This window comes from Cnephaeus nilssonii (genome assembly GCF_951640355.1).
Source record: "Cnephaeus nilssonii genome assembly, chromosome: 5".
In the NCBI taxonomy this organism is placed as follows: domain Eukaryota; kingdom Metazoa; phylum Chordata; class Mammalia; order Chiroptera; family Vespertilionidae; genus Cnephaeus; species Cnephaeus nilssonii.
In genome coordinates, this window is record NC_137076.1 from 74,645,478 (window position 1) to 74,667,963 (window position 22,486).

The following is a 22,486-nucleotide window of genomic DNA, read 5'->3' on the forward strand; positions in this document are numbered from 1 at the left end:
TCCTTAGCCTGAGGGGAAGTCAGCTATCAAAGGAGGGGTGAGGTGACCCCTTGACCTCTAGAGCTGGGGCAGCACCCTGGCTATTTGTACCAGATTGCTAACAGTGGTTATTAACCATATATGCCCCATAAAGCCTAAAATATTTACTCTCTGGCCTTTTATGGAAAAAGTTTACTCCTGTTATGGAACCTTGGAATATATATTTTGGTAGAAAAGTTTCCTTTTATTTTTTTAACAAAACATACTAAATATATTCATCACTGGGGCTAAACCAGAGACTTAACTGAAACAACAAATATGACACCACAGCTAAACATAGAGTCCTATACAGAAATCAAGTCAAAGGCAGAAAATCTAAGGAAAACGGAAAAAGCACAGGCCCTGGCCAGGTAGCTCAATTGGTTAGAGCAAGCATGTCAAACTCAAAGGCTAACATGGGCCAAATAAGGTTTAAGTTAATTGTGGGCCGCAAAAAAACAAGCTTCAATTTTCATAGAAACGTAGGTTTAGTTCGATAGAGACGTGCTGAATAAAAAGGGCTGAAATAAATGAGGAATCATTAACAAAATGGAACATTTTAATAAAAATATTTCTTGAACATTAACTTAGACACTGAATAACCACAAATTAAGTGTAACGCAAATCTATTTTTCTTGTTCTCCGAAAGTGAAATATTTCCTGTTGCGCACACCAAACAAGTCAGTACAAGACTAAACATGGCAATCGGCTGCTAAAACATTAACTGCTAATATTAGTGGGGAGAAATGGTGTGCCTGTGAGTAAGGTGTGTGAGGGAAATGAATGCAACAAGATTATACTAATCAGTCATTAGCGAATGTAGCTCGTTATTAATTATGTATAACAGGATATAAAAATTAAGTTATGACATTTTTATTAAAATGTTTCTTGCATACCATTATATTAATTGGGCCGCAAAAATATTCATTGTGGCTGTGAGTTGAACATGCTTGGGTAGAGCATCCTCCCGATATGCCAGGGTTGTGGGTTCTATCCCCGGTCAGGGAATGCATGAATAAGTGGAATAACATGCATGTTTCTTCTCTAAAATCAATAAAATACTTATTATAATGTTTTTTTGCTGGACAGCCAGCTCAGGGCTCTTGACTGGAGACCTGCTTTGCATAGGTTTCTTGCAGGTACTTAAAGGCTGTGAGGTTTTTCCAGAGCTTGGCAATATGTGTGTTCAACAGGCTGTCCATGTTGGGTTCTCCTAGCAGGCTCTGGGTGGAGAGCAGGATGGTACTGATGTCATACAGGGCAGACCACAGATCCTTCAGGATGTCCAGGCAGATGTTACCCTGGGTGTCCACATCGGCGTGGTAGCAGGGGTTAGGAACTTGGCCACGGGTGTGTTGTAAGGGTGGCCACTGGGGAGCTCTAGGGAGAGCTGGTACCTCATGTCTTCATAGACTGCCAGCTGCTCCATGGATGGTCCTCCCCCATTTGAAAAGGTGGTCTGATTCAGGGAAGGCAGAAATTCCTTTGTTGCCAGACATCATGGGATCATCAGCTCCTGTAACCTCCACACCATACACCTCCTGCCCACAGGGCTCTCCACGGGGCTCAGCTCCTTCACCGGCAGCAGCGAAGCTGGCGGCAGCTGGGTTGCGGTTTTGGGAAGCCATCTGGGCAGCTCTGGCAGGGACACAGGGACTTGGAGAACACCACTGTAACTCAAAAAGGTACCTTTTTCCTTTCAACAGCAGTTAGTGTGGTAAGGGTTGGCAGTTTTGTCCTTATGCTTCCTGTTCCACTTGTAGAAATTTCCTAAGTACACTTGTTGCTGGTCCAGAACGGCAACTTTCACTGTAGTTCAGCTTCTGTCTCAGGCTGCATCTTTCCTTCTTATTCTGATGATTGTTCTTGCCTTTTAGGAACCAAAGTGAAAATACTTCCAAACCTAAAAATAAAAAATTGGTAAGGTAAACTGCATTTATTGTGAGGCAGGAAAAGGAGGAATGGCTGAGTGACAGACTTGGGCCTATATCCTTTTACCGTTGCTTCCTTCCTGTGATATAGGCAAGAAACCTGCATTCCTGAACTTTGAACTAACTGTCCATAAAACAGATGTGTTAATAATTTTCCTATCTGGCTCTTTGTCCAAATTTATTCTCAGGGCTTGCCTAATATGCAATATATTGGGGTTGTGGACTTTTTTGAGAATGATGAGAGCTGTGGACCTGAAGATGTAAATGTACCCACCCATAACTTTGCATAGTTTCAACAGCTGCACGCACCAGGGGAGGACCACTGCCATTCATGACTCTCTCTCCCTCTCTGATTTTAGCCCCAAGCATGCTAGGGGAGATGGTCACCCTTTCCCACCTTCTGGGCTTCATTTTTTAAAAATATGTTTTTATTTATTTTAGAGAGAGAGAGGAAAGGAGAGGGAGAAGAGAGAAACATCGATGAGAGAGAAACCATGGGCTGCCTCCTGCATGCCCCTACCAGCTATGGAGCCTGCAACCTGGGCATATGCCCTTACTGAGAATCAATCTGGCAACCTCTCGGTGCATGGGACGATGCTCAACCAAGTGAGCCACACCAGCAAGGCCTTCTTGGCTTCATTTTACCCTAAGACTCTCTTTGACTCCTTTGGAGGTACCAGCTCAAAATCAAACGTGCCCTTTCTCAGCACTGAGCCTGTTGGTCTGAGTCCTTTTTCTCTCAGGAGTACCCTAAGAAGCCCTTGCTATAAGCCCTATACATTCGGAGCTTCTGCTTTTAGGTAAAACTGGGAAAGGCTGCTCTTAAGCCCGTCTCTTACCAAAGAGCTGCCTCTCTAAACTTGGAGGCACAAAGCTCTGTGTATCAGGGTGCCGAGGTGGTGGTGGCAGAATGTGGGGAGTTGTCATAGCTCAGTGCTCCTGTACAGGATCTGGGATCTGGGATCATTTTAAGGACTATTTGTAGGAATCCATAAAGAAAAGGAAAACTTGGTTAAAGCATCTTAAGGAAGAGGGACCACTCCTGTGGGCCTCAGTACCTATAACCCACCCACCTGTTCCCTCCAGCTGTGGCGCAGCTCCTTCACCTGCTGCTGGGGCACGGCCAGGTGTTCCTTTGCCCTTCTTTCCCCCAGCAGTGCTCCTACCCCAACAAAGGCATTCACTTCTGGGCAGCAGAATGGGAACTCTCCAGTTGGCCCACAACAGTCCTGGAGATACAGGTCTGCCCAGTGCAGGCCCAGAACTCTGCCAGTTCCAGCCAGCAAAAAAGCAAATACATTTTGAGCCTTTGTTGAAATTTCACCTAGAAAACTTTTTCCATTTCAGGAAAGTGATTTTTTATTAGGCACCTCCTGCTAGGGGACAGCACAAAGGTTTCCAGTTACTGTTAAGCCCTAATGATCTCTGCTCCTGAAATGTCTCAAACATCTGTTCCTGTACTACACCCTCTTCCTCTCTTCATCCCAGGCACCTAACTCCAAAGCAGAAAATCCCTGGGAGCTGTGTTCAGAGTTATCCATGCTATAAACTATCAAATGTGCTTCAGTATCAATTTCTTCTTGTAAATAAATCATGTGAACCCCCAAATGTTAGTGCCTGAGAGGCCTCAGGGATCTCCTCCCATCTCATGGACAGAACAAGAGACTGAAGCCCAAAGAGGGGCTGGCCTGGCCTGTGGTCCGTTGCCCTACGGAGACCCCACCCCTGCCTCCCAGCCAAGTACTCTTCTCACAGCTGAAATTGTTAAAGCTGTTTAGGCCTCTCCCTGGAGGGAGGAACACGTAGTTACGTGTTTATTCAGCGAAATGCTTGATTGCAGGGAACCTGTGACATTTAAAATTTTTTATTAATTTTTTAATTTGATTTTGCTTGGAGTTCAGGAAGGCAGAAATGGAGGATTAGGAGAAAGTACCTATCTTCGGAATGAGCAGGTTCCAAATCTCATTTGGCACATCACTCCAGGCTGATAAAGGGGAGGCTGACACTGAGTCCACAGACCCAACTGGCTCTAGGACATCACGTTGTTCAGTTTTTTGCTTATCTAATCAGATTTTTTCTTACCCAATGTTCACTAGGTCACCACGTAGCCTCTTCCCCACCCTAGAGTTCCTAGTTAAGCCCCTACCTGTGGTCACTCAGAGTAAAGGGAAGGAGCAGCTAACTGGTCACAAACTCGCAGAATTGGTTGAGTTTAGCAGAGATCTGCTTCTCAGTGTTTCTGGAAGTACAAGCAGTGGTGTCTCCTTCCAGGCCTGGAACCAGGACAGACAGGTGTGGTCACAGCCTGCCCCACCCAGCTTTGAGGTCCACCAATACCACCCTCCTCTTCCTTGGCAAGAAGATTGGCAACCCTCTGTTTCACCTTCAGCTGTGCTGCATCTCCTCCTTTTCCTCAGAGAACAGGCAGGTTCTTGCCAAATATCCAACCTCTGAAGATGAGAAGGGCCTTGGAAACAGGTATCAGCAAACTTTTCACAGAGACACCTGGCAGAGAAGGAATCTTATTGCATTTGTCTTGTTGGCTAACCCTTCTAGGTCACAGGTAAATCTAAAGTCCTATCAATCTCTTTACTCAGAATTCACACCTTTGCCCCCAAATTTATTTAAATGCCCACGTCATTTAATGAGTACCCATAACTACTCATAATTGCCCTGAGAAGCCAGCAGCAGTTCCTACTTTGGGCTTTGGAGACAGCTCAGCTTAGACCTGCTTCCCCGAGGCAGCAGGAAGGACATGCTCTTTAGGAGGTCCCAGTCGTCTAGTGGGAGGAACGTCCATAACTCAAGGCTTTGCAGTGTGATTTGTCAGCACCACACAAGTTGAGAAGCCCTCGCTCCCAACTCATTCACAGAACACAACATCAACCTATACTCAAATTCATTCGAGCCACCTGTGGTTCACATAAGTCCCACATCAGTCTTGATGGCCTTACCCCTGGGAGAGGACAGCTAGACAAGATTTTGAACTTTCCACAGCTGCGTCTCTATTCTTCTAGGACAGTGGTCGGCAGACCGCAGCTCGCGTGCCACAGGTGGCTTGCGAGCCGCAGTTTGCCGCTCTGTTGACTAATGAGTTTGCCAACCACTGTTCTAGGAAGATGATCTGGAGCAGAGAATTAGGGTGACAGTCAATCTACACAAATGAGGGATTGGTGATTGGGGCACTGTAGACCCTGCTTGCCAAAGCATCCTCCCACAGTAGGGAGATGGGGGCATTATCCAAATGCCTATAACACAATAGCTCAGTGCCTCTTTCCTAGACAAGACTGAAAGGGGTCAGCGCTATTTCTGAAGACCTCATTATTAGAATTCTATTTTGATATAAATGATCTCACTGAGCTATTTTGGAATCAAAATGTGGCTAGGTGCCTGGCCTCCCTCAATGTCTTTACGTGGCTTTCACAGGGGAGGGGGTAGTGCTGACTTTTGCTAAAATGGGTGAAAGGGTCCAAGCAGCCAACATAATCACTCAAAGTCCAGATGAGAGATCAGTAAATACAACGTGCCTGAAAGGCAGGCGTTGAGCACATTCCTCTGGTAGACATTAACTTATTATATCGATCCTGATTGCAAAAATAAACTTTGCCCCCATCTCACCTGGCATCTGTAAAAGAGGCACATTTCAGTCTATAAAAGTGGGAACTGTCCCTGGCTTTCAGGCTCCAACATTCCGTGTCAAGATGTGGCACCTTAAACTCTTTGCAGTGCTCATGATCTGCCTGTTACTGCTGGGCCAGGTAAGGATACGAATGTGGGCGTGCGGGGGCGGAGGCACTGTAAGCAGAGCCCGAGAGCCGGACTCCGTCCTGAGGGATGATTCTTCTGCTCTCAGTCTACAGCATCCTGGGAATGACCATTCCTCCAAGATGTGCAGCCGGGTGTCAACCCTTCCACATCTGAGGTGAATTTGTCTTTGCCCCACAGATAGATGGCTCCCCAATATCGGAACTGAGTTCAGCAAAGAGAAGGCTGCGGAGAATGACCCCATTTTGGAGAGGGGTTTCCCTCAGGCCCATTGGAGCCTCCTGCCGGGATGACTCCGAGTGTATCACCAGGCTATGCAGGTACTCCACAAACTTGGGAGCAGGGCTGAGCCAAAGAGGACTGGGAAGCTGGGCAGAGATCAGCACACACACCGACTTAAGAATAAAGTTGGGATGGAAGACTTGAGGCTGGGAGCTCCTTGGCAAATCCCTCAGGAGTTAAGAGCCAAGGACAGCTACACACAGGTGCCACCAAAGAGCGGTGCCTTTCCTCTCTGCAGTCCTCCTTGAGCTTGGATAGCTCAAACCAGAGGGAGGAAACAGCAGGTTGGCTCTGGGCACTGCTATCTTTATCTTAAAAAACACCTTTTCTTTTCCCTTAGAAAGAGACGCTGTTCCCTAAGTGTGGCCCAGGAATGATGTACATCCCAGGGAAAAAGAGGACAGCACTCACCTACAACAATGCTCCGTTCTATGGAATATTGATTAACTGCGTATTGGCTGGAGACACAAGTGAAGCAATCTTGTGTTTTTAATATTTAAAGACAGATTATGCTTTAAATTGGTCTCCGTTTCTTCTTAGAATGTTGATATTTAGATGAGCATAACTAAATTTGTCAATTTAGAGTTTATTTTTCTATGTATATTATTAAAGGTCTCAAATTTGAAAATTTGGTAGTCTGAAATTTAAGCCTTTGAGTGGAAGAAGGGTCACTTGTATACTATAGAAAAAATACCCCAGCATTGCCTAATAATCATGTGTTGTTACTTTTCACACTTGATCTTAGCCAAAAAGCTGAGAAGTGATGATGTGTTACTTCTCAACCTTGAAAGTTAACAGTGAGTAGCAACAAAAGTAGTGAGAGTTAACATTTTTTCAAGAAATAAAGAACATGGCCAGTGTGGCTCAGTTGGTTGAGCGTCAACTGTGCACTGAAAGGTCACGATTCCTGGTCAGGGTATATGCCCAGGTTGCGGGTTCGATCCCCGGTTGGGGTGCATGCAAGAGACAGCAGAGTGATGTTCTCTCACATTCATATTTCTTTCTCTCCCTCTAAAATAAGAAGTAAAAATAAAAAAGAAAACCCAAACGAACACAGTGGCAAACTATAGGCATCAGATTAATAATAGCTATGTGATCAACAAGTTCCTAAGCTGTGGTCCTGGATCCTTGCCCTTCACTTTCTGTAAAAGAACTCTTCAGTAAGATGCCAAAAACGGGCAATGCTGGCACTGGCTACCTGATGACGTGCCCAAGTTTGTGACTGAACAGAAGGCAGAACTGAAAGAAAATCTAGCTAAATAAAACAATAAAAGCCCAAGGCACAGAAACAGCAAAAAAGGTTTGTCTGAGATTTCTGTTAGTGCAGGGTGAATTCTGATCTATGCAAAGGGACCCATGGCCAGCAAAAGTGCAGAATTTCTGTAATGAGAAAATGAGACCTGGTAATAGGACCAGACTTTTAAAGAAAATGGACCTTAAAATACAAAACAGAAATTACATGAAAAGGGTAAACTGAGAATTGACAGTGTTTATAAACTTTAATACAGAAAATCTATTTGATATTTATTAAACTTAGTTTCTCCAGCTATGGTTTGGCATTATACAAAGCATCTTAATGACACAGTAGAGTTAAAAAGATCTTTACAAATTGAAATGTGATACCCTTGTCTCCAAATATTTTAATTGCCATAAATTTGTTTAAAAATACACATTAAACGCATGTTTGACACTCTAAACTTTCTATAATCTCAATACCACAAAATACATATAATATACTATACAGATGTGGAAAAATCTAGTTAGTATATAATACTTTGCTCACCATTAACAGCTTTATTATGTGAAATGCACATACTGACTTAGAAATCCTAGCTTTTGAACCCCAAAGTACCTCTGAAATTTTGACATATTGCAACAAAAATCACAGTATATAATTGAAATTTTGGTTGAAAATGTCAGATGCCTAAATATTTTGGATAAAAGAAAAAAACAAAGATCTGGATCATGTACAAAACAAAGGCATCCAATAGACACTAACAGTACCTTTCTGTAGAATCCACAAGGCTTCTATAATTTATCAGTGGCGTTACCTCCCCTCCAAAACTCTCCCTGGATATCAAACCATTATTAGCCAAATAATTTTAATTTCAAATAAGATAAAAGGATTTTCAATAAATATATAAGCATTTCCATCCTCCATATACAAAATTTAAAACCATTCAAAACGGAGGCTAGATAGAAGTTTTCCTAACTGTGCTTACCAACCCCACATCTGGTCCTCAACGGTGGTGCCTTTTCAGGCACTGCCACTTGGGCCAGCTCTGTTGGTGAGCCCCACCCTAACCCAACCCCAGTACTGTTGAATGCTCATGTCAATGATTTGCCAGGTGTGTGCATAAAACTGTAAAATAGGGACACTTCTTGAACAGTTACAACAAACTCAACAGTATGGATAATCAGGGCATTGACTTGAAAGGCAACATTTCCAAAGAGATATTTTCCTAGAGAGAAACATAAGCAGGTAGAAAATTCCAATGGTTAAAAGCTAAAAAGAAACTCCACGTGGAAGCAGAGAGAGGTCAAAACTGAATTATTACTAGAATTTCTGGGAGTTCCGGCCCCCACTCCCTCCCCCCTTTGCTCATTTAGAGAGCTCTTTTGTTTCTTTTTAAGAATGGCAATGGCAATTTATGCTTAGCTGAGCAATGGTGGCAAGGAGAGGTCAATGGCGACATACCCAAGAGTTACCTTCCATTACATGATGATTATTTAGGCTGCTATTTTATAATGCTTAAAGATCTACAAGACATGGTTCAGATTTGACTCTGATGCCTTATTCTGTGACCAAATTCTATCAAAAAGAAGAGACTTCAATATTCTTTCTTTTCCCTTTTCTGGAGACAGTAAGTTCTTTTTAATTAACCATAGGGTTCAACTGCATAGAATCAGCATCTGCTTTACCAACTATTAATAACTTGTTTCCTGTCACTTACCAGCTTGGTTCTAGGGTCCAGGGTGTCTAAAGTGAATTTCTCCTTCAGTGAGTATGTGAAAGATATACTCACAAACATAACCAATTTTGTCTCTTATCACTACATATTCCAAGTCATTCCATACTTCTCTCTTCTATTTATCTTATGGAACAGCAACCTTAAATGTGCAATATTATTTATTATTGGAAAAAAATCATCCTCTCCAACACATTGATATATGACATTGAAATGAATTCTGTGTTCCACATTAATTAGGGAACATGAGTTATAGGAGTCTATATGGATTTGAAATGCTTTCCCAATTTTCTTAGGTTTTGTTGTTTTTAAAAAAACATCACCACAATCTGCCTAAAATCAGTCATCCCAAGTAGATGTTCCTGAGACCCAGAAGCAAACTCCTATAATTCAAAATACATGAGGCCATTCTGCCCAATTAGCAACTGGAAAATTAAAATTCTTCCCACCCTGTAAGAGCCCTATTATACTACAAAGGGCTCTATATATTTTAAAAGTTAATTTACTACAAATCATAGTAATTAAGCTTTAAGATCTAAAAGGAATACACATTGCACCCTTGAACATTATTCAAGGTGTCAACAAGAAAGTGTCTTAGATCAATTTAATAAATAATGTGGAAATAGTTGCACTAAGCTAAAATACTAAACACACAATTTTTGACAAACTAAGCTCATGTTTTCATACATACATACATACATATATATAAAGTGTGTATGTGTACATAGTTTTAAAATCCAAAGTTGCATACCCTCACACCTAGAAGAGTGCACAGCTACCTCTCCTCTGCACACAGGCATCACGGACGGGAGAGACCACTGGCTGCTCTGAAACTCTATAGAATCAAAATATTAATTTAGAACAGGTGCCTTTTGCAAGCGCTTGCTTCACAATGCAAGCTCATTCAAAAAAAGGCAATTTCGCAAAGTTTCTGTCATAAAACACAAAATGATGCTATCTGAGCTAGCTGATTAAACCTGTCTTTACTCAAAAGAAACAACAATGAAAAACAACAACAGTGAATCTAATAAAGTCACAAGTGTATCAAAGTGCAGCCCAGATGCCCAAGGAGCCATCAGTGCGAAAGCTCCTCAGCGCACAGGCGTGTATGGGCAAGTACACACGTTAATCTACATTGCTTTTTACTTTGGAGAATTAAATTAGTGATGGTCAACCTTCTCCACTTTTCAGCAACTATAACTGTAAATTTATTGGAAGTACTCACTGCTTTTAAAGTCAGTTCTTGGCTACCTGCCCAGAAAAAGGTGACACTGAGGCAAGAAGCGGGCTGAACACTCTCCAGCAAGACTGGGCCTAAGCTGGACTGTAGAAGCTTGAGAATCACCTGGAGGGAAGTGCTCCCCATAGCCCAACCCAGGCTGAGCAAGACTACTACGTAACAACTTCATCCACTGCAATCTGCTGGTTGGTTACCTATAAAGAGTCCAATAGTGTAGGCTGCTAACTCATACAAGTGTGGTCTTAAAGAGCAGTCAACACAGTAGTTTTTAAATAGTTGCTATTTCTAGAATTAACTATATATTAAGTACAAGTCTCAGACTACTAAGTAAGTTTTTAGTCACTTGTCAAATACAGTTTTAAATGGTTGGAGAACACTGAAGACACCTACTGAGGAAGGAGGAATGGTCACCTGTAAAGGGGTCCAAAGTATGTGCTGAAGCAGATGAAGACAAAGACAGAACTTTTGAGATGGACTCAGGAGAGGGAGTGGTGTTTCCAGAGAACATTACCTTAAAGATTCAATTATTTGGGATAGGATTTTGATCCACTGTCCATTACTACCTGGTGGGAAAAACCCACCACAGTGAAAAGCTTAAAAAACTCACTCTCCAAGAATTGACACAGTTTTTAGAGAAAGAGTATCTTAGGAGCAGCACCATAAAACATGCAGGAAACTCTGCTTTATAAAAACGCTGGTGTGACCCTAGAAACGCTCCTGCTGCCTCTCAGGACACACAAGAGATTAGCACATACTGGAACTCAGAGGTGCCTAGAGGCTCCTGCTGCTGACAATCTAAAAGCTCAGAGGATACTTTTTCCATTTCTAGGACATCACTGCAAATAAAGGAATCAGGGTCAGAGAAGTCAGAAGGCCAGGACATATGTCTACTGGATTAACAGTGGCAAGTTTCTTACTGAATAACTACCATGCTTGCTGAGAAGTTGTCCTCTTAAAGAAAACTGTTCCTAAAACATGAAGATATCAGAGGCAATTTCTCCAAAGGAAAAAGGTGGTCAATGCAATTTATATATATCATTCTTCAATGATATGCAGAAACAACTTGAGGTACAAAACAGTTAAGAAGCTCTAGAAATATGAAGCCATAGGACAATGAAAGTTCTCTAGCTTCAGTAAACAGAGAATTCACTGCACCACCGGGCTTGGAGATTTTCTATCCCTTCTTTCCCATTTCAAGCCTTAGCAATCATCTATAAATATCAGGATAATCCTTTTTTTTCTGATTGGGTGGATTCATTTTTAGAATGGGGAAAAGGACAAACTATTTTTTGAAACAGCATTACCCAATAGGTTAGACTAAGTCATGTACAAAAGCATTAGCTTTTCTGAAAGTATCAATCTTTATGCGACCCTAAAGATGTAAAAGAAGAGAGAATTTAACATTGTTACTGCAGGAGACCAACCATATGGGTGATCTGGTCCTAGTGTAAAACTTCATCTGTAAACAGTCCAGAGTCTTCATTTAAAGGTAAGATTTAAGGCACACCAGACATGATAGGGGCACTAAAACAAGATAGAGGAAATATTTCTCACCTTTGACTCTTATATGCACCTTATAGGAAAAGGTACAACTCTTATAGAGCTGGCTTCTTAAGCAATACCCCTACTCCCCACCCCTTCCCAAGAGCTCACATTGAACCAAGTTAGGTACTTTTCTAGTGTGAATTTTCTGATCCTATCAGAAACATATATAATTGATGAGGGCCTTCATAATACAAAGGGACTAATTACAAAACAGGTCTAAAAGGAGAAATTCATCATTTCTACATCAGGCATTAGAACTCTAAGTTGTATAACAAAAGCACACACACCAAAGCTCTAGCCCGTTCCTGTATCAGTCACTTCATGCTCCTATCAGAGCATCACAATCTAGTGTGGAAGAATACTTATATAAGAATTCTGAAGAGAGATTTTACCCTTTAAATATCATTAATGAAAAAGATATAGGCAGCAACTTTCAGGAGTTGGATCATCCTTTGCTCAACAGTAACTTACACTATTTAAATTTTAATAATTAGCAAAAAAAAACAACAACCTACTACTACCACATGGTTTTAGTAAAATCCATAAAGTTCAAGATTGTCCTTTTATGAAACCCTTCATTTGATATGCTTCTCCTAGAAAGTCTGCCTGCTCTCTTCTGTAATGCATTAAATGCAAGTTGTAGTCACCTTGTGATTATTAGTGTTATCAACACACGTTCACAGTTCTTGAAATAATGCATACCAAATCAGACATATTTGTTTTACACCCATGTAGAATGCTATCTTCTCATATTTAAGTGATTTTCATATGTAGAATATCCTTAATACTAAGTATAAATTCTGCATTAATAAAATTGTAGTTAATAACTGAAATATTATCAGGTAGTAGGTATAGAAAGAACATGTCTATATTTTAAATGAACCAACTATTACTCTTAGAAGAGCTACCACAAAAAGACATTAATTGGTAACAAAGCTCCCAAAGTATATAAATAAAAATGCCTACATTACATTTATGCTAAATATTTAACAGGATAAATTTATAGGCAGAAATAATGAAGTTTTAAACTAGCCCCAATGTGGGAACTTAAAAAATTAAAATAAATAAAATTTCAATTGATTACTTATGAATTGCAATTGGAATTTCAATCTTATTAATAAAGATCACCGAAACCATCTTATCAATATGCTGCAGATTTAAAAGCATTTAAATAATTTTTCATATTGGGAATATTGACAGGGTCAACTGACATGATGGCTTTGGGCTATAAAAAACAATAACACATGAACAAGGGAGGAGAACACCATTCCTCATTCTTAGTGTCGACTAGGTGGCATGTTATGGCAGTTTTCCTTCATGATGTAACACAGTGTTGTGGAGAAAATCAGAGGCAACAAGAATGTGTTCAAGATATCAACTTGGCATCCTGGCGAAGCCAGTGCAGTCCCTGCCGGGTGTAACGAACTAGGTCTGTCATGATGCTTGCGTTAAAGATGAGAGGGCCCATTACTTTATCCAGTTCAGCAAAGAATTCTATAAAATGAAAAACACTCATTAAATGATGTACATTGCTTTAAAATTTTTATTCTAGACTGTAAAATAGTATTCATATGAAGTAAAAAAAACACACCCTCTTATACTAAAGTAACTCTCCATGTCTTAGAACAAACCATACCATAGTCTTAAGTTATATTTCCCCTTAATTCACAAAATATTTAAATGAACTGTATGATCAGGAATTAAGTGTTATATAAGTAAGCAGAATTTCGCTGATGAACATTATAAATTGTTAGTATGCAGTAAACATTATTAAAATAGAGACCTAGTATCACAATGTACTATTATTACTCAAAAACAATCTCTGTGTATTGTTTTAGTATAAGAAGCATGTTACCCCATAAGAGCACCTGTGAGGCTTATTTTTATTTTTTTTGTTAATCCTCACCCAAGGGTATTTTTCCACTGATTTTTAGGGAGAGTGGAAGGGAGGGGGAGCGACAGAGAGAGAGAAACACCAATGTCACATTGATTGGTTGTCTCCTAGACCAGGGCCAAGGATCAAGCCTGCAACCGAGGTACGTGCCCTTGACTGGAATCAAACCCGGGGCCTTCAGTCCGCAGGCTGATGCTCTATCTACTGAGCCAAACTGGCCAGGGCGCCCCTGTAAGGTTTAGACATTTTTGACAGCCTGTATCCAACCTTTCTGCTGTAATCATATGCAATGCAACATCCCATGTTTTAGACAGTAGTTTAAAAATATAAGGGACAGAAATAAAAGGATTCCTCCTATTCAGTGGTTGGCAAACTGCGTCTCGCGAGCCACGTGCGGCTCTTTGGCCCCTTGAGTTTTTAGCAAAGGCCAGCTTAGGAGTACCCTAATTAAGTTAATAACAATATACCTACCTATATAGTTTAAGTTTAAAAAATTTAAAAGAAATTTCAATTTCTTTTAAAAAGAGAGCCAAATAGAGCCAAATATCAACAGTACAACGATTGAAATTTCTCTTAAAAGAAATTTCAATTGTTGTACTGTTGATATTTGGCTCTGTTGACTAATGAGTTTGCCGACCACTGTCCTATGTGAACAAATATAGGCTGATGTATATGTGAGGTGGGTGTAGAGAGGAGGAGAGTAAAACAGTATCCTAACATTTGATCCCAATGCAATTTTGGGAGAAGATAGAGGGATGTAGGACTCAGACAACAAAGACAGTTGAAATACATGCACAGAAAAAGGGGTCATTCTCATGATAAAGCTCTCAGCCTACTCAAATAAGGCAAGAATCAAATAGTTGAGAAGAAAAGGGTCCTCTTTATAGAATTCCAGCTAATTAATGTAGCAGGACTATGAGAACAGAAAATTCCTGATGCATTTTGATAAATGTAAGTAGTGATCATGAAAGGGTGCTAAAAGCATAAAGTTAAAGATTAATAGGGAATCTTACATCAAACTGAGTCAGGCTGATACCACATAAATGAATCAATGGTCAGATCTTATTATCACTAAAAAAGAGATAATCATTGCACACCTTATACTATGATGTAATAGAAAATCTAGAGTGCCACCTATGAAACATTCTTATCTAAAATAATAAACTCAAAATAAAATAATAAACTCGAGTCTAACTAATCAAGCCTCAAGATGTAACTATCAGCCCTGGCTAATGTGTCTCATTGGTTGAGCATCATCCCATATAGGTCGCAGGTTCAATTCCCTGTGAGGGAAAATAGCCAGGCTATGGATTTGATCCCTGCTTAGGGCACATACGGGAGACAACTGATCAATGTTTCTCTCACACCGAAGTTTCTCAGTCTCTATCTCTCCTACTCCCTTCCTCTCTCTCTAAAATCAATGTGAACATATCCTTGGGTAAGGATTAGGAAAAAGGAAAAAAAACAGATGAAACTATCAGTATGAAGGAAATAAAGGGGACAGAGAAGAGCAAACTAAATGATACCATAAGAAAGTAATCAACCACACCAAGACACATCATAATTAAAATGCCAAGGGCAAAAGACAAAGAGAGAATATTAAAAGCAGCAAGAGAAAAACAGTTAGTTACTTACAAAGGAGCACCCATACGATTATCAGCTGATTTCTCAACAGAAACTATGCAGGCCAGACGGGAGTGGCAAGAAATATTCAAAGTGATGAATAGCAAGAACCTACAACCAAGACTACTCTGTCCAGCAAAGTTATTATTCAGAATTGAAGGACAGATAAAGAGCTTCAAAGATAAGAAAAAGCTAAAGGAGTTCATCACCACCAAACCAGTATTATATGAAAAGCTGAAAGGTATTACTTAAAAAGAGGAAAAAAGTAAAGATAAAAATTATGAACAACAAATACATACCTATCAACAAGTGAATCTAAAAGTCAAGTGAATTAAAAATCTGAAGAACAGAATAAACTGGTGAACATAATAGAATCAGGGGCATAGAATCGGAGTGGATTGATAATTCTCAGGGGGAAAGGGGTGTCTGTGTGGGGGGTACGGGAAGAGACTGGACAAAATCATACACCTATGGATGAGGACAGCGGGGGGGAGGTAAAGGCAGAGGAGGGGTGGGAACTGGGTGGAGGGGAGATATGGGGGGAAAAAAAGGAGAAACAATTGTAATAATCTGAACAATAAAGATTTATTAAATTAAAAAAAAAAAAGAAAGTAAAATCAGTCAAATCCAGAATATGATATAGTCTATGGCCCAGTTTCTCCTTGACATCAATGGCATGACCAAAAACCAAAACAAAATACTTAAGAGACTGATCAATGAATGTTTAGATCCTGTCTAAACCAAATCCAATGGTTAAAAAAGGGGCATATTTGAGATAATAGGAAAATCTGATGGTAGACTAGATAGAAGATGATTTAAAGGAGTTATTAATTTGGGCGGCTGTGATAAAGACATGGTGATCACGACTTTGAAAAGTCTATCACCTAAAGATGTATATCAAAGTATTCAGGTGCAAGGTCATAATCTGGCATTTGCCTTAAAAATTCTCCAGGAAAAGAATGAGGGGCAAAGAGAGATGGAACATGGTTAGCAAAATGTTGTATTGTTGAAACTGTTTCCTTTAGTCAATGTTGGAAAACTGCCATGCAAAAAGGGGAAAAAGGAAGAAAAGGAAAGGAAAAAAGAGGCTACAGACTCACATCAGGGAGAAGAATGGAAAGTAAAGTTGGGGTGCCAGCAGCCGTGGCTCAGTGGTTGAGTTTTGACCTATGAACAGGAGGTCACAGTTCGATTACCGGCCAGGGCACATGCCCGGGTTATGGGCTCAATCCCATGCAGAAGGCAGCTGATCAATCATTGATGTTTCTCTCTCTCTCTCTCCCTCTCCCTTCCTCTCTGAAATCAATAAAAATATATATTTTTTAAAAAGTAAAGTAGGGTTGACTGAAGAATTTCAGATTTGTAACCTTTCCTGAGCAATACTGACAATATTTAAAATATTAGAAACAAATTAAAAACACAACTTTGAAAATAAAAATAAAAAATAAAAACACAACTTTGTTAAATGTTGGGGTTCCCCTTCTATTGTTCTGTCACACCACTCTTTAGGGATAGGAATCTTTCATTTTCATCTGATTATCTGTTCATACTATCAGTATTCAAATGTACTCTGTGACAAAAGGACACCTGCTTGACTACTCTCGTGTTTCTTTTCCTTTTTTTAATATATTTTTATTGATTTCAGAAAGGGAGAGGGAGAGAGAGATAGAAATATCAATGATGAGAGAGAATCATTGATCAGCTGCCTTCTGCACGCTCCCTACTGGGGATCGAGCCCGCAACCTGGGTATGTGCCCTCGACTGGAATTGAACCCAGGACCCTTCAGTCCATAGGCCGATGCTCTATCCAATGAGCCAAACCGTCTAGGGCTACTTTAGTGTTTCTCTACAAAGGATCTATCTGAATAGATGCCACACACACATACATACTAATAACATCTACTAAAATAACATGGTATTTATATAGTACTTTTTCTTAAGGTCTTTAAATTCTTTATAATTCTCATTGTTCTTAATTTGGGAGATAAACTTGAAATGCAAGCCTCAAGTGATCTAATATTATAAAACGCTAGATGCCCTGGCCGGGTTGCTTAGAGTGTCAGCCCGAGCATCAAGGGTCTTAGATTCAATTCCCAGTCAAAGGCACATAACCTGGGCTGCAGGTTTGGTCTCTGCCCTGACCGGGGCTTGTGCAGGATGTGTCTCTCTCACATCAATGTTTCTCCCCACCCCACGCCCCCGACCTCTCCTTCCCTTCCACACTCTCTCTAAAAAAAAAAAAGATCAATGGGAAAAATATCCTCGTGTGAGGTTTAAAAATTAAAAAGAAATGCTAGAAATCTATTCATTTTGTAGTATCTTTCATCACATAAAGTTTCTTACAATATACCTAAAAATCTAATACAACATGCTTTCTTATAATATCCAATATGTATAAGATGTCTGGATGTGATCCTATGCCTATAGCTAATTTTACTGTTAATCATCCTAGAACAGAACATCCTGTTTTATTACTTTTTTAGTACAAGCAACATTTAATATATCAGAACCACGGCATATTTGTCTTATAGACTAAAAACTATTTTTAGTTTAGTTTGTGTCACCAGTGTAGTGAAAGGTATTTTTAATCAAATTCAGTACATTCAATATGATTGCTAAGCAATGGAGATTAGTAAATTGATTATCATTAACTCTAAACTAGATGATAAGCTAAAAATGCAGACTAGACACTGACTTAACTAGGCCATAAAAGTTCCTTTTAACAACTCCACCCCTCAAAGTTTCTCCAGAGACCATCCTACCTTTTTGTTCTTTGGAAAGCTGCTCAGCTTGGTCCCAAATTTCTGTGGCATAGAGGAAATTAGATGTAACCTGAACATAGCTGGCTGCCATCTGGTGGATCCTGTGTGGAATGGTCACTGAAGAACCACTTGCTGAAGCACTACTGGCCCCAGAAGAATAATTTCCTGAATTGCCTGGCGACAGCTTTGGAGAAACAGGGGAAGGCATCCCAACAACTTTGCTACACACAAAGAAAGAGAAATTTATTCATATGGTTACAGTGAACATGACAATATCAATGTAATATGGGCTTTTAGGAAGAGCCCATATGAAGGTTTTTAAAATTTAAAGATTCTTTCAAACTTGAAGGGTTCCCAGGGAAGTACAATTTCTTTTAAATAAGTACTTCACTCACTAAAGACCACTGTGAATTATCATCATTTTATCCAGATGCTTTGTTTTAATAAATGGCAACAGAACAAGAAATGGGAAAGAAATGCTAGTACTGTAGTTTGTAAGTTAGAGTGCCTCACTCCCAGTCCAACACTTTCGATGGGCATATATATTTAGGTACTTTTCAAACTGTTTTGTGAAAAGTTGGGTGGAATTAATAATTTAGCACCAAAAAAAAAAAAAATTGTGGTAGTAAATGGGAACATCTTTTTAATTCCATAATTTCTGGTACTTTTGTAGTTTAACCAAGTTATTCAGAGCTGACAAAGAGATACCGCTTTCCCAATCAACTGTAATCATCTCAAGCTTCTGTCGATTAAATATTTTTAGAAACACATGTTGAAAACTGGCAGGTTCATTTCAGTACTAAAATTTGTGGAAATGCCCAAGATCATAAAAAAAAGAAAAATCAAACAAAAGTTGGGGGTGGTAGGGGGAGAGCTATTTGTTAAGAATATTTTTATGTTGCCAAAACCGGTTTGGCTCAGTGGATAGAGCGTCGGCCTGGGGACTCAAGGGTCCCAGGTTCGATTCCGGTCAAGGGCATGTACCTTGGTTGCGGGCACATCCCCAGTAGGGGGTGTGCAGGAGGCAGCTGATCGATGTTTCTCTCTCATCGATGTTTCTAACTTTCTATCCCTCTCTCTTCCTCTCTGTAAAAAATCAATAAAATATATTAAAAAAAAAAAAAAAGAATATTTTTATGTAGTCCTGGTGTGGCTCAGTTGGTTGAACATCCCCCCGTAAACCAACAGGTTGCGGTTCAATTCCCGATTCAGGGCACATATTTGGGTTGTGGGTTCATTCCCCGATTGGGGCACGATCCATATAGAAGACAACAGATAGATGTTTCTCTCTCACATTGATTCTCTCAGATTGATGTTTCTCTCTCTCAAATAAATAAAAACATACCCTCAGGTGAGACTTTTTAAAAATTGTTTTTTTAAAAAAAGAAAAATTTTTATCTGCACTTTTGGCACTATAATTTGGTTAAGAGCAGAGACAAAATGTAAATTAACATAAACATACTAAGTGAATAAACTTATCAAAAAAGATGATTTATGCATTTTTCCTCCTTTTGGGGGGAGGGTGGGATAAAGTGATGTGGAGATGGAGTTTAATAATTGAGGCATAATAATTATGCCTCAATTATTAAATTCTGACAGTGTCAAGACTTTAGTAAAGATAAAACCACTGTGATATAAACCCAAGTAGCTACAGAAATCAACCTGTGAGAAGAGTTAAGGTGCTGTAAAAAAAACTCAGATTTCTGCAGGTGAAATGTCCCCTCCTCTCTAATCTTTGTAAGATTATGTTCATTATCCTATTTCAATTTATAAAAGAGATAAAATATTTTAAAATACTTAATTAGAGAATAGTTTTCATTTTTTAAAAGGTTGTCATCTTACCATTTTTGGAAATTAGACCCTAACCATTCCCCTTTTATGTAAAAATAAACTTGTCATAAATAATATTTTATAGAATAAAATTGACCTACCTTCCCAAGCCAGGTGATGGTGCTTGAGAATTATTATAAGAATTCTGTGGAGAAAATAAAATGTAATTAATAAAAGTTTAAAAAACAACAACACTACTTATGAAGTACTAAATATATTCAAAAGCACTGTGCCAGAGCTGATCTTAAGAAGCCTTGTAAATTAAAGACCAAAATGTGTGTGTGTGTGTGTGTGTGCATGTGTGTGTGTAAATGTCAATAGAAGGAAGTTATAGGTAAGAGCTGGGGTTTTCTGGAGGACTTAAGTGAGACACAAAGAACGAGTAACACTCAGACTGATAAAGAAGAAGGGAGAAGGGAGTCATTACACATACAAAGGCTGCAGAAAAGAGAATATATGAGACCATAAAGTTAGCCTGGAGCACAGGTTTAGATAAGGAACAAGAGAGAGAAAGGTCTTGAGGACCTTATATGTCAGGGTAAGAAACTTGGGCTTGATTCTGTAGGCAATGGTAAGCTACTGAAGGGTTCCAAATCATAATTAGGGCAGGATCTGAGGAAGATTTATGTGTTGCTATTAAAGGAAAAAACAGAGAGACATTTTAGAAAACTATAAGTCATCTAAGGAAAGATGGTAGTAAAAACAAGAGACCATTTTTACAAGTATAAATTAGGTTTCACAATAAAAATAGCCTACATCTAGTGAAATGTTAAGAGCTACTGAATATTACTACATAGGTTCTACAATCAGATATATGTGCATTTAAAAACTTACAAAAAACCTCAAACTTATTTGAAAGTTCCCAAATAGCTCCTCCCTTGCCATGGCAGGTAAAACATGAGGGCACTTCTGGAGTAGGGATAGAAGACTATAAATTTTGTCTCCCGGCAAATGGACCCTCCTCTTGGGCACACTTACCTTCAGGTGCTCTGTCAATGTCTTTGAGTACTTCAGAGCATTTTCCTTCTTCAGTTTGAATAGCCTCAGGTACAGCAGAGACTGGCATCTCAGGCTAATCAATGGAAAAAAAAAAAAAAAAGGGCAGCTTATTTACAGGACAACACACTCTGGCCTCATCTGTACAAGCTTTGAATCATGCAAGAGTATAGAATTGGCTCATGTGAGCAGACCAAGGCATAAGGTCAACAGCACTAACTCTTAGGCAAAACCAAAAGATGGTTTTAACACATGCCCTAGAGAGAAGAAGGAAGGGAAAGATACCTAGGACTAGCTTCCTATTTGTTGACATTCAAAAATTAAAACCTCACCCACAGGACCCAACATGTCATTGTAACATATGCACTTAAAAGCTGAGGGGTAGACTCTATAGATCAAATTATAAGTAACCTAAAATTAAACAACAAAAACTAGTAAACTCAACTATAAATATTATAACTTTGAGGAAATATATATATATAGGCCTTAACATGGCTTCAGTTACTTTCACTTCTACTGGTCTTTTTTGTTTGTTTGTTAATCCTCACCCAAGGATATTTTTCCATTGATTTTTAGAGAGTAGAAGGGAGGAGGAAAGACAGAAAGAGAAAAACATCAATGTGAGAGAGACATATCAATTGGTTGCCTCCCACATGTACCCTGACAAAGGCCAGGGAATCGAGCCTGCAACCAAGGTATATGCTCTTGACCGGAATCAAACCCAGGATCCTTCAATTGTGGGCCTACGTTCTATCCACTGAGTGAAACCAGCTAGGGCTCACTGGTCTTCTTTTGGTTCTTCTATAGTTTCCAGTTTCCACTATTCAGCCCTTGCATATGTTCCCTCTACCTAAAGACTAGGTCTCCCTATACTCTACTCTTACCATTACATATACTTTTCTTTCAAACTACTTAATTCATATAGTTGTGATTATTTGATTAATATCTGTCTCCTCACACTAGACACTATGACAAACAGGATGATGTCAGTTCTATACAGCTATATTCCCAGCTGTTGAACATAGTGCCAGATAAATAACTGTAACAAATGAACTGCTACATATCCCTGAAATACAAGCAAACAAACCACATTCTTTACTCTGAGAAAACTAAACATTTGCTTCCCAAGGAAAGGTATATGTGAATGGAGAGAGAGGATACAAAAAAAAAGAAGAGCCTGGAAAAGTAACCATTTAAGACAATTGGAGTTCTTATTAATCCCACTCTCCCAAGACTTTTGTCAAAAGGGCAATGGATAAGAGACTGACAACTATTAAAACTTTTCAATATGAATTTTGAGTTATTTTCTACTTTTCCCATCAAGAATAGATTTATGACTGGGTTTTAGAATGTTGATTCAAGAATAACTTTCAGAAGCACATACACAGCACAATTTATTAGGGAACTGCCTGACATTTAGCAGAAGTTAGAATACACAACTTACCAAAGTACTGTGAGTCTTTTATCTGCAGCTGTAGCATCTGGTGCTAAGTAATTCTTTAGCTTCATAGTGTATCTGTGAGTTAAAATAACAAACAAATGACACAGTATTTTAACTTAATCTTCTGACTACCTTAGTCCTTAAAACATTAGACTCTAACCTACATAAAGGCAAAAATACTCATTTAAGT

General features: G+C 39.4%; 2 protein-coding genes and 1 pseudogene across 4 annotated transcripts in view; 1 reads left to right on the forward strand and 2 right to left on the reverse strand.

Annotated features, from left to right (window-relative positions):
* Window positions 1-530: 530 nt before the first annotated feature.
* Window positions 531-1,655, reverse strand: LOC307099485 (ubiquitin-conjugating enzyme E2 C-like; annotated as a pseudogene). Its single transcript has one exon. The product of its transcript is annotated as a ubiquitin-conjugating enzyme E2 C-like (transcript).
* Window positions 1,656-5,637: 3,982 nt separating this feature from the next.
* LEAP2 (liver enriched antimicrobial peptide 2) lies at window positions 5,638-7,337 on the forward strand. The gene is made up of 3 exons (XM_079771073.1): window positions 5,638-5,707; window positions 5,895-6,034; window positions 6,337-7,337. Exons 1-3 carry the CDS (start codon window positions 5,651-5,653, stop codon window positions 6,371-6,373), a joined length of 234 nt encoding a protein of 77 aa, XP_079627199.1. The 5' UTR covers window positions 5,638-5,650; the 3' UTR covers window positions 6,374-7,337.
* A 139-nt stretch (window positions 7,338-7,476) lies between these two features.
* AFF4 (ALF transcription elongation factor 4) overlaps window positions 7,477-22,486 on the reverse strand; it is an 86,568-nt gene continuing 71,558 nt past the window's right edge. For both annotated transcript variants that reach the window (XM_079771068.1, XM_079771069.1), the window contains 5 exons: window positions 22,300-22,371; window positions 20,838-20,931; window positions 19,961-20,004; window positions 18,030-18,250; window positions 7,477-13,244 (listed from right to left, as the gene is read on the reverse strand). In XM_079771068.1, the coding sequence (XP_079627194.1) occupies window positions 13,117-13,244; window positions 18,030-18,250; window positions 19,961-20,004; window positions 20,838-20,931; window positions 22,300-22,371 (559 nt within the window). In that variant the 3' untranslated portion in view covers window positions 7,477-13,116. The remainder of the gene's footprint in view (window positions 13,245-18,029; window positions 18,251-19,960; window positions 20,005-20,837; window positions 20,932-22,299; window positions 22,372-22,486) is intronic.